The sequence below is a fragment of the Aplosporella prunicola genome, assembly GCF_010093885.1.
Source record: "Aplosporella prunicola CBS 121167 unplaced genomic scaffold K452scaffold_55, whole genome shotgun sequence".
NCBI classification, from domain to species: Eukaryota; Fungi; Ascomycota; class Dothideomycetes; order Botryosphaeriales; family Aplosporellaceae; genus Aplosporella; species Aplosporella prunicola.
In genome coordinates, this window is record NW_022983583.1 from 57,150 (window position 1) to 67,240 (window position 10,091).

The window sequence follows — 10,091 nt, forward strand, 5'->3', positions numbered from 1 at the left end:
AGCGGCGCGCCCGCGGGGATGTTGTCGAGAGCAGGTGGTGCGTTGCGCGCAGCCTAGACGCCGGTATCGCTGCGGAAGGGCTAGAAGAGTGCGTTGTTGCTGGCGGAGGAGGAGGAGCTGGTGGTCGTGAGGAACTCGAGCGTCGTGTTTGTCGTGCTGCTGTTGGAGGGGATGCGCGAGAGGGCGGCGAAGGAGGAGGAGGGGTTGGAGGTTGGATGCTGGTGGTTGTGGTTGTGGTTGCGGTGTTGAAGGTTGCTTGGGGGAGGGAAAAGGGGGGGTTAGGTTGGTGTTTTGTGTGTGTGTGTGTGTGTGTGTGTGTGTGTGTGTGTTTGTGTGGAGAGAGAGAGAAGGAGAGAGAGAGAAGGGGAGAGAGAGAGGAGTGTACTCACAGCCAACGATCCAGCCCGTACCGTTCAGCTTCGCCATATTTCAGAAGAGCTCCTGCACGTACCCCGTCGCGAGCGTATAGTATAGCGCGACCTGGGTCTCAGAGGCATTATCAGACGGCACCAGGGCCAAGCGGGTATTAGCCATGGGCGCCCGCGTCGCCGTCTCTGAAATCCGCGACTGGCTCCAGTCGTTTGAGCTCAGGATGGTGAGGTACAGCGCGTCGGTGTTAGACTGCTACCAGATGACGAAGTTGATGTTGCGGCAGCTGGCGCATGCGCGGCCGTACGTTGTTAGGTAGGTCCCCGTCGCTGTTCATGTGCAGTTTGCCGCTGATGCCGCCGTTGGGCCAGTCCTTGTTGCTGGGGTTGCTGATTACGACTTCTTGGATGAAGCTGTTGTGGAAGTCGCGGCGCTGTGTTGCTGTGTTAGTTGTAATTGGAAATGTTGTAGCTACCTCTCGTTCGTCTTTACTGATGAACTGTGCCAGTATATGTCAACTGACAGTAGCGTCCCTTTTATGGCCTTCTTAGTGACGGTTTCGTTGGTCACGCGCGATGCTACCCATTCCTGGTCTGAAGAATTCCAAGCGGACTGGAAGATTACTTTCGACCGCATTTGGTAATGCACCAAGTAATGCTCGATATCGTTCTCGTCCGTGTAATTGAGGCTCGTGAAGCGTGTTGTGGGTAACAGAGTATTCGGATCTGACGTATCATCATCTGACAAATCTTCACCCGAAGACGAGCTATTTGTTCCAATATTGTCTGAGGTATTGTTTGTTCCCGAGGATTTATTGGACAATCCTCCTCCGAGGCCGCCTCCCAGGGCAACACCCACAACTACCAACAGTACGATGCCAAATATGATCCAGAATTTTTTTCTTGCGTAGGCCGCATATCGTTGGTTCCTTGGATGGAGCTTCTAGGGGGGGTACGTCTGCAGCGTCGCTCTCCTGCCCTTATGTTGTTTCTGGAAGACCGTGGTTTTACACCTTCGGTAACTGGTCGTTTCGTAGACCTCAGGTAGATTGCCAGCATCGTCATACATCTCTGGTAGGTCGCTGTACTGCCCCGCCGCCGCCGCCTTCAGGGCCCCATCCTTCTCGCTCACAACAATCAGCCTGTTGTCTACCTCCAGGGTACTGTAAGTGCCATTTCGCTCCGAGCTCATGGCTCCAGGCCAGTCTGCATATCTTTCCGGTCCGAAAGCTGTTGAGGTTTTAACTCCACTGCCTTAACGGGCAATGAAGCAGTAAAAAGTTAGAAACACTGCCCAAGGAGCGACGGCCATCATTTTAAAGAAGATGGATGGCTCCGCCAGGGCCGCTCTGATCCTTGCTTAGTAGCCTTTTTAGTCCACGAGGGTCGGCATCGTCGTGTCGGATGCCTTAACTACCGATCCAAAATGGTAGTACTAGGAGTTTCGGGACGGGAATCCTGGACCCCGCGTCTATGGTGACCTGGGGCTCCTAGCTCTTTTAATCTAGGCCTGCAGAGCATTTCGCGTCGCGAGATAGAAAGTTGTTGGAGTCTGCAAACTTAACATCGCAACGGTCTAACTCTAGGTGCCAGTTTCGTGTTGTTTGCGACTCTGAGATGTTCATGGTGATGTTGATGAACCCGGTGTTCTGTAGCGAATCGGCAATCTCATGGCGATCGAGAGAGCCGCAATAGATTGCATGGATCGACCGCGGTTGCGGCGTGTTGCCAAGCTGAGCTCTTCCCAAATCCTATCAGCCATCAACCATGGCTGGAGAATCTAGCGTGAAACCTTTCCCGCCCTGCCGTCTGTTAGCTTCTCTTTGACCACAGGCAACTTGTGTGACTAGAGACGAGTTGCATAATGTTGTGTGAAGATGGAGAGAATGTTTTTTTGTAAAAGGCAGTCTCGCCGGTTGCGTTTGTGGGTGTTATGGGAGAGTGCGGATGCGAAGTGTGCGAGAAAGACGTGCCCAATAACACGTTTTTCCCGCGTTACCAGCCAAAATCATCACATACTCTGTGAAATGGCTTTTTCGATATGCAGTCAGCGGTCCATGCAAAATCAAATGCCAATTCCTGGCTCAAATGAAGGTGCAAAAAGCAAAAAGATAGCACCAGAGCGGATTCGAACCGCTGACCTCGGGATGGTTGCAGTATTAGCTGCAATCCTGCGCTCTACCCCTGAGCTACTGGTGCTACTGGGATATTGATGATTAGCATCATTATTTGTATGCAATATATACATAATTTTTGATTGCTTCTTGTCCCGACACCTGCGCGCATTTTGGGGGGATGGAAGTTTGACGTGTAAAATCATCCGTGTATTTGCAATCGCCAAATTACAAGTCGAGAGAGCAATATTGCTTCCCTCAAGACCTAATTCACGTCTCGTGGACATGGACCTTCCCATTTGCAGGCAAGTTGTTGTATCCACAATGAGTTTGGATTGCTGACCATACCCGTGGACATTTTGGACCGCTTTTTTGAAGCAAACACAAACATCAAACCAGATTGAGCCAGCTATTGCATAAAAAGCACTTCAATAGCAGGCCGCGGTCAGCATAATTAAATAAGCCCTTTGTTGCAGTTGCACTCATAACCTCCGTTTTCTTCGCATTGTTCGCTGACAATTTGTTGACTGCCTGGTGAGCAAAAGTGTGTAACCGGTTTCAAAATATACTCAGGTCTGTAAGTGCCGATGTCTTATAGACCTGAGCTGAACCTATAGGCTCACCTCATCAGGTGGTACTTCTAGTGACCTACGTGCAAAAGAATCCGCAGAGAGTGGATGGAATGGGCGGGTCGGAGAGCAGACGGTATGTACCAGGGACTCCGTTGTGCTTGATAAATTCCACCAGGGGTTCGGGAAATGCAGATAACAGAAGCGACATGCTGTGATGGAAATAAAATCGAAAAAACAAATACACTTACTTTTAACTTCGTACAAGACCCGGCTCATGCAGCAGCCCCATGCGGCTATGGCATGTTTTCTGGAAGTCTGCCAGATCCCCTGCCAAGGAATGTGGCACGCCATGGCTGATGGGATGGTGAGACAGGCACCGCCATTCGAGAGCAACCGTACGACTGTCAGATGCCTCAACCAGTGCTTCAATCAGCTCACGAGCCCTGCGTCATCGAAAAAAGCAAGGTTCAACGTTCTCCTGGCGAAGATTTACCTGGCTGATAATGATTTGCACGAGACGCGTGAGAGACGGGGATGGCGCAACGATTTATGAATGCGGCACCGTGGTGCGGTACGAGCTGACTGTGCCCGGCAGCCGCAAAAACGCGTCGCGTGGGCGATCGCCCTCGTATGGAGCTTCGTTCCTGTACCGCGGGAACGGATGGAGTTTGGGGTGGAAGAAGAAATGAGCGATCAGAGGGGCATCACTTGATCGGTACAGATTGCGCTAGACTCGCCGCAACCGTGATGGGAGCCGATGGTCCCGCTGCATGGCGAATATTGCGGCTCCTTATTCCGCCATCGAGACGCACTGAGTCGTAGCTTGTCCTTGTGACAGGAAATGACGCGTCTGGGTTGCCCGTCTTCGCAAAAGCAGGAGGCGAGCAGCTGAGCGCGCGAAACAGGAGAGAGCGGCTCGCTCGCTTGGCCGCCAGGGTCGCTCCCGTGCGGAAAGGGGTGAGGGGGAAGACAGCCGCAAGGAATATAGTATGATAATAGTGGTTTTAGTCAAGCATCCGCACGCAGCAGCCACAGCGGAGGCGGCTCCAGACAAAGGGAGGTCGGGGCGCCGTCCATCGTGATGTCCGCCACTACGCCGCGCGCGCGATCGAGACCGCCGTTGGCCCCGGCGAAGGTTGAACTGATGGGATGACCCCATGTTTGAACCCCCACACCGGACCACGGAGATATTGTCAACTCAAAATAGCAACTGCCGAGCCCGGGGAAGGGCGGATGCAACACGGGCGTGCGCACGCAGCGCAGAGCCTCCCACCGCCAGAAACAGTGACATTGCTTTTTGGGTCACCGGCACTTTGGTTTCCAGCGTTGGCTGACTGCCCGAGGATCCTGGGATTCGGATAAGCAGCCAAGAGCAAGGCGCGGCCGAACAAGTCCCAATTAGTTTGTGTGCAGCACACCTGCAGCTCACTCGCAGCTCTAGAATGTAGCCTCAACAACCATTGTTGATTGCGCAGTGGAGTGGACATGGTACTTCTTGTTTAGCTCTCCGTCATATTTCATCATAACTTGGTTTGATTGTTGTCGGCAACAATGGACATGACTAAATCAACCGCACCTCGGAGCGTTGTCATTCAAGGATTGCTGCTTTCACCCGCAGCCACGTGCTGAACCACGGTCGAAAGAGCAAAAAGCACAGCTGGCACTCTACGGGCCAGTCGAGGCGCGCCTCTCGGGCCGTCCCTCAAGGTGCCTGGCGAACAAAAAAAAAAAAAAAAAGGAAGAGGAAAAAAACCTTCCAAGACACGGAGGCGTGGCGGGCTCCGCCGGTAGGGCTGAGGAATTTTGCTTGACCAGTGCCTTGTGGCGGGCCGAAAGGGCTGGCCGCTGCCCGCTGGTGCCGTCTGGCGTGGCGGGTTTTATGGAGAAGCGAGCTGTTTTAAGACGATGCTCGGGCGAAGGTTGGAAGAAGCGTCGGCGATCACTTCGCGTGCCAGGGGCCCAGGACGCCACATTGCAGAGACGGAGATAGGGACACGAGCGAAGCGCGACAACTCAATAGGCCTTGGATAGGCCGTAGAAACTGCCACGCCTCGGCAAACCTCCCACACTGTCAGCCCCGGCACCTGTGCCTGTGTTGCTTTTTGCCAGCATGCAGGCCGTATGCAAAGCCGGCCGGGGGGTGTGTATTATTCATGCAGCAGGAGCGAAGTCGGTGAGCTGGGACCTGACGTTGATGACGGTGGCTAAAAGATGGTGGAGCGCGAGGCGGGTTCGTAGTGGGTGTGTTGTGGAGAAGGATGATGCCAGATTGAGGCCCATTTCAGCTTCCCGGGAAGCACAGCCCGGCACTCGCAGTTTTGCGTGCTCCCATTGTTGCACGCGCGGGTCAGCCGGGCTTTGCTTGGGTGTTGGGGCCTCGACACTCTGGCTTTCCACCGGCCAGCGCGCGGCGGTGGCACTTGGCGTTGCGCGGATCTCGCTGGACCCGCTAGGTGGGATCCATCTAGCTTTGCACGGATCGCCGAACCCTGCATGGCTTTCAGGAGCATTGACGCTGGCAAAAGCAGAAATGTGGACCGCTGGTTTGCAAAAGGGCGAGAGGCCATTTTCTCCCCCCTCTGAATAATCACACTGGCCACAGGGTGAATAAAAGGGCGCCTTGCTCGTCTCAGCTCGCTTGCTCACTCCAGCTTCTCCCATTCACCACTTCCTTCCCTTTTCGACCTTTGCGTCACGCCTTCCGCCTTCACACACTCACACACCCACACCTACTTAAGGGCTCCCACTCTCCCCGAGTTCCCTTCTCTTCAACAACCACCTCGACTTCTTATTGTTCAACCCTAGCATACTTCAACCTTCATCAACCAAAATGCTTGCTCGCAGCTTTGCCCGCGTCGCCTCCAAGCGCGTCGCTCCTCGTGCCGCCACCGCCGTTCGCGGCTTCAAGACTGTTCAGCAGCAGCAGAACGCTGAAGAGATCCGCGCTGGAAAGGTGCCCATCGTTTCCTACAAGGATGGCATGAGAGAGGAAATTGAACTCCCTGTTGAGCAGCAGAACGGCCCTGTTGCTCCCGCTGGTGCCGATGACAGGAAGGTTGCCGTTCCCCTCGAGAAGTCCATCCTTTCCAAGTTGAACCCCACCATGGCGAAGTTCACTCTTCCCGGCAAGGTTGCCGTTGTCACTGGGTAAGTCTTATCTTTTGTCCTACCGCCGATGATGAGTCGTTGCTGACATTACCTAGTGGTGGCCGTGGTCTTGGCTTCAACATGGCTCAGGCTCTCGCCGAGGTCGGCGTCAGCGGCATTGCCATCATGGACGTCCAGCAGAAGCTGGGTGAGGAAGCTGCTCGTGAGCTGTCCGAGCAGACTGGCGTCGACGTCCGTTTCTACCAGGTCGATGTCCGTGATGGCGGTGCCATCAACCAGGCCGTCTCCGACATTGTTGACCACTATGGTCAGATTGACGTTCTTTTGAACGCTGCTGGTATTGCCGAGTAAGTTCACCTGACTATCGCGCGCTCTATGTTCCTGCTAACGATATCGTAGCTCCAACATCAAGGCCGAGAACTACGACACCGAGATGTTCCGCCGTCTTGTCGACATCAACCTGACTGGTGCTTTCCTTGTTGCGCAGGCCGTCGGAAAGCAGATGATCAAGTCTAAGAACGGCGGCTCCATGATTCTTGTTGCGTCGATGTCTGGCTCCATCGTCAACTATCCTCAGGAGCAGAGCTGCTACAACGCCTCCAAGGCGGGTGTCATTCAGCTTACCAAGTCCCTTGCCACTGAGTGGGCCCGCCACGGTATCCGTGTCAACTCCATCTCTCCTGGCTACATGGACACTGCGCTTAACCGCGTCCCTGCTCTTGATGCCCAGAAGAAGATCTGGATCGACCAGACTCCTCAGAAGCGCCTTGGTGCCGTCGACGACCTGAACAACCTGGCCGTCTACCTCGCTTCCCCCGCCAGCGCCTTCATGACCGGCGCTAACAACATCATCGACGGTGGCTACACCCTTTGGTAAGCGTCTCGCTTTGAGCGTTTTTACTTCCTGGTCAACCGTTCGACACGATACCCGACCAAAAACATGTCCATTTTCAGCATCATCGGTTTTCTTCTTTGCGGGACTCGCTTAGCACGGGCTTCACACACGGTTTCGATAGACTACTCGCGGTGGGAGACATCGCAAGCGTTGGCGTTTTAACGGTGGGAATAGACCTCTTTCCCTGAAATGTAGACGCACATGGTGCATAGGTTAGACGATTATTTGCAGCTGCCTACGGGGATTGCTGCCCGTAGATGAGCCCAAGACAAAAACTTTCAGAATCTTTTCATCTTGCATCTTGTTCTTTGGTGTTTCACTGTTGTGACTGCGTTCCGTACCACAATCTCCACACGCGACTTCCAGCTAAGGGCCAGGCTGGCGAAATCCTTCTAGAACAACTTTGTTGATCCACCTCACATGCAGTCAAGGCTGGTTATAACGTTTTGAGCTGGTCAGTGGATTCGTACTCTCAAAAGGGCGTTTATCGATATATTCGGCTACGGTTTGCCGTCATAACAAAAGAAACGTCGTAAACAGTTATGTTAATTTTATCAGTCGGAAGCTGCTGACCCGCCGAACTGTTGTAACGAGGTTTGACTGTATAAAGAAAATGCAACTTCAGAATCCACAGACGTCGAGTCAAGGTTGTCGAGATCAGCGTCCCAAAGGAGCATCCACGCGCGCATCCCGTCTTTTCCCGAGCGAGGGCTCGCGGGACGGGGATTGTGGGGATCGTGAGTGTGATCACCGACGGGGTACGCAGGAGGACTAGGGTAGCAATCGCCACAGCACGACCCAGGAGGGTAGACGGAGCGGCGTATCGTGGGAATATAGAGTGGGGGTGGGCGTTGGGGCACGCAAGAGTGGCGCAAGAGCCGTGGACCCCCTCGATCGGAGCGATGGCACTAAGGGACGGACTAGGTACGGCTCGAATCGAGGGCAGGGCCATGGTGAGGTGGAGCGTGCGGCATCGTGAGATGGAGCGTGCCGCTAGGGCAGGGTGGGTTGGGCGTTTGGTTGGCGGCTCGCACGCACGCACACCCGCCCGCTTGCTCACTGCTGCTTTTGCGCGCCGCCCCGGATCCCGTTGCTCTTCCCGTCGTCGCCACTAAGGCCTCCCGAGTGCGTGCGTCCCCTTGCCACTGTGCCTGTCCGTCTCTTGGCCTGCGCGTCTGTGCGCTCACGATCCCCGTTCCCCCGCTCCGTCTTCCCCCCTCTCCACTCTCTTCCTCTCCACTCGGAAATGACTTTTCCGCCCGCTCTCTTCCTTCCTCTCCTCTCCGCCCCCCTTCTTCCGCCCCTCCGCTTCTCCGCCCCGCCCTTCATTCCTCCTTATCATAGCTTGGCGCCCCCCGTTTCCGCTGCTTTTTGCGAAAACGCTATGTTGCGCTGCCGGTACACCTGGTCCCAGAGTTTTGCAATGTCGTCGCCCACCTCGCTGTGCTTCTTGTTCCTCGTGGGGGCCTCCCGGTAAATCACGTCGTCCATGACGGCTTCGACGACTGCCCCGTTCTTATTGCTGCTGCCGTCCAGGCCGAGTAGCTCGTCGTACGCCCGCATCATCGTCGCCATGGGCGTCTTCAAGGCTTCCGGATACTCCTTCATGAGCCCTGGTGGCGCTAGCCCTGTGGGCACCATGTCCGGGCAGATGGCGTTGACTGTGAAGCCTTTCTCTTGTGCCGTTGGCGCCAAGGACCGCACCAATCCGACTAAAGCATGCTTCGTGGCCGCATACTGCGGGATCGCTGGCAGTGGGTAGATGCCGGCCGCGGAAGCAGTGACAATGATGTCCCCGCCAGGGCTACCTTTGCTGGACTGGGTCGAGGGCAGAGAGGTGTAGTGCGCAAAGAGCTTGACGCCGTAATATACGCCAAGGAGGTTGACATGGAAGGTGGCCATGTTCGGCTCGGGAGGTGGGCGTGCAGCATCCTCGGATATGGTATTGAAGATGTCATCGCGGTCGTCAATGCCGGCATTGAGAGCGGCAAAGTCGAGCCGCTGTCGCCAGGCATGCGCACTCGCGAAGGCGGCCGCCTGGCTAGCGTACGAGGACACGTCGGTGCGGATATAGAGCGTGCAGTCCGAGGGGAGTGCGGCACTGGATGGCGGGGCGTTGACGTCCATGAGGACGACGTACCAGCCCTTCTCGAGGAGATGTTGGGTCAGAGCAAGACCAATGCCTGAGGAGGCGCCTGTGACTACTGCTACGGGACTGTCCATGGTGGAAGTTGGGTGTACCTACGGATCAGCGGTGGTGATGATGGTCGTCGTTTATAATATGCCGAACAGCGGCATGTTTCCGCACCTTGGGATCCCCGCATCTTCAGGTGTGGGGAAGTCGGCAAGCTGGGGTAGCTCGCGGCGGGCACGAGGCCTGGTCGGTCAAGTCATCCAGTCCGTCCTTGTTACCCATGAGCGCGGGTTACGGACATGTTCAGGCCTATACGAAGTAGTAGATGGCAATTGTCGACTGGACAACGGGCAATCAAACCACCCAAGTCATGACGAAATATGACCGAGGACTACATGAACCGTTCGGGACTTGTTCGACCGCACCTCGGCACAGTCGGTATGGCGTCGGCAAGTGGGCGTTACTTACCTACCTAGTTGAGCCTGCCGGCAGGGCTCTAGTTTGCCAAGGCGTGGCTGCAGCAGCGCGATTGCGACGCGTGGTGTTTATGGGCGGTGCTGGGGGCTGAGTCGAGGACAGCGAGATGACGACCTGCTCTTGGCGGGGAAAGAGAATGAAAATCGGTGATGCGCGTCATCGAATCGACGTCAAAATGTCAAACAAAAGTGACAGTCGTGTCTAGGAGGAGCGACGCCATGTGTCGGGGGGGAACGTGGAGCTCGGCGCCACACACGCAACGACGCCCATGGAACCAGGCTACGGGCTAGCGCTGCAAGGGCGCGAGCAATAATAATAGTACAGCAGTAGGAGTAAGTAGTATGTAGGATTGTTTATTTGTTATTATCGTGAACGCCGCGAGGCAGTGCCAGTGCACAAGCTCCGCGTTTGCCGGCCATGGCG

The 10,091-nt window shown here is 55.4% G+C and overlaps 6 protein-coding genes and 1 non-coding gene across 7 annotated transcripts; 3 read left to right on the plus strand and 4 right to left on the minus strand.

Annotated features, from left to right (window-relative positions):
* Positions 1–429: 429 nt before the first annotated feature.
* On the minus strand, positions 430–1,560 carry K452DRAFT_313366 (uncharacterized protein; the record flags this gene model as incomplete). Its single annotated transcript, XM_033543655.1, has 4 exons — positions 430–624; positions 677–860; positions 893–1,229; positions 1,380–1,560. 4 exons carry the CDS (start codon positions 1,558–1,560, stop codon positions 430–432), a joined length of 897 nt encoding a protein of 298 aa, XP_033391958.1.
* A 921-nt stretch (positions 1,561–2,481) lies between these two features.
* Positions 2,482–2,567, minus strand: K452DRAFT_t161. Its single transcript has one exon. It is a non-coding gene; the product is annotated as a tRNA-Cys (tRNA).
* Positions 2,568–4,853: 2,286 nt separating this feature from the next.
* Positions 4,854–5,763, plus strand: K452DRAFT_139498 (uncharacterized protein). The gene has a single exon (XM_033535392.1). The coding sequence runs from the start codon at positions 5,165–5,167 to the stop codon at positions 5,639–5,641; it is 477 nt and encodes a 158-aa protein (XP_033391959.1). The 5' UTR covers positions 4,854–5,164; the 3' UTR covers positions 5,642–5,763.
* On the plus strand, positions 5,710–7,327 carry K452DRAFT_362675 (uncharacterized protein). Its single transcript, XM_033546523.1, has 3 exons — positions 5,710–6,201; positions 6,258–6,509; positions 6,562–7,327. The coding sequence occupies exons 1-3, from the start codon at positions 5,885–5,887 to the stop codon at positions 7,037–7,039; spliced, it is 1,047 nt and encodes a 348-aa protein (XP_033391960.1). The 5' UTR covers positions 5,710–5,884; the 3' UTR covers positions 7,040–7,327.
* A 165-nt stretch (positions 7,328–7,492) lies between these two features.
* Positions 7,493–8,202, minus strand: K452DRAFT_139516 (uncharacterized protein). Its single transcript, XM_033535395.1, has one exon. It carries the CDS (start codon positions 8,007–8,009, stop codon positions 7,542–7,544), a length of 468 nt encoding a protein of 155 aa, XP_033391961.1. The 5' UTR covers positions 8,010–8,202; the 3' UTR covers positions 7,493–7,541.
* A 193-nt stretch (positions 8,203–8,395) lies between these two features.
* Positions 8,396–9,280, minus strand: K452DRAFT_313368 (uncharacterized protein; the record flags this gene model as incomplete). The annotated part of the gene is made up of 1 exon (XM_033543656.1): positions 8,396–9,280. One exon carries the CDS (start codon positions 9,278–9,280, stop codon positions 8,396–8,398), a length of 885 nt encoding a protein of 294 aa, XP_033391962.1.
* A 118-nt stretch (positions 9,281–9,398) lies between these two features.
* On the plus strand, positions 9,399–9,856 carry K452DRAFT_139514 (uncharacterized protein). The gene has a single exon (XM_033535394.1). The coding sequence runs from the start codon at positions 9,517–9,519 to the stop codon at positions 9,757–9,759; it is 243 nt and encodes an 80-aa protein (XP_033391963.1). The 5' UTR covers positions 9,399–9,516; the 3' UTR covers positions 9,760–9,856.
* The last annotated feature ends 235 nt before the right edge of the window (positions 9,857–10,091 follow it).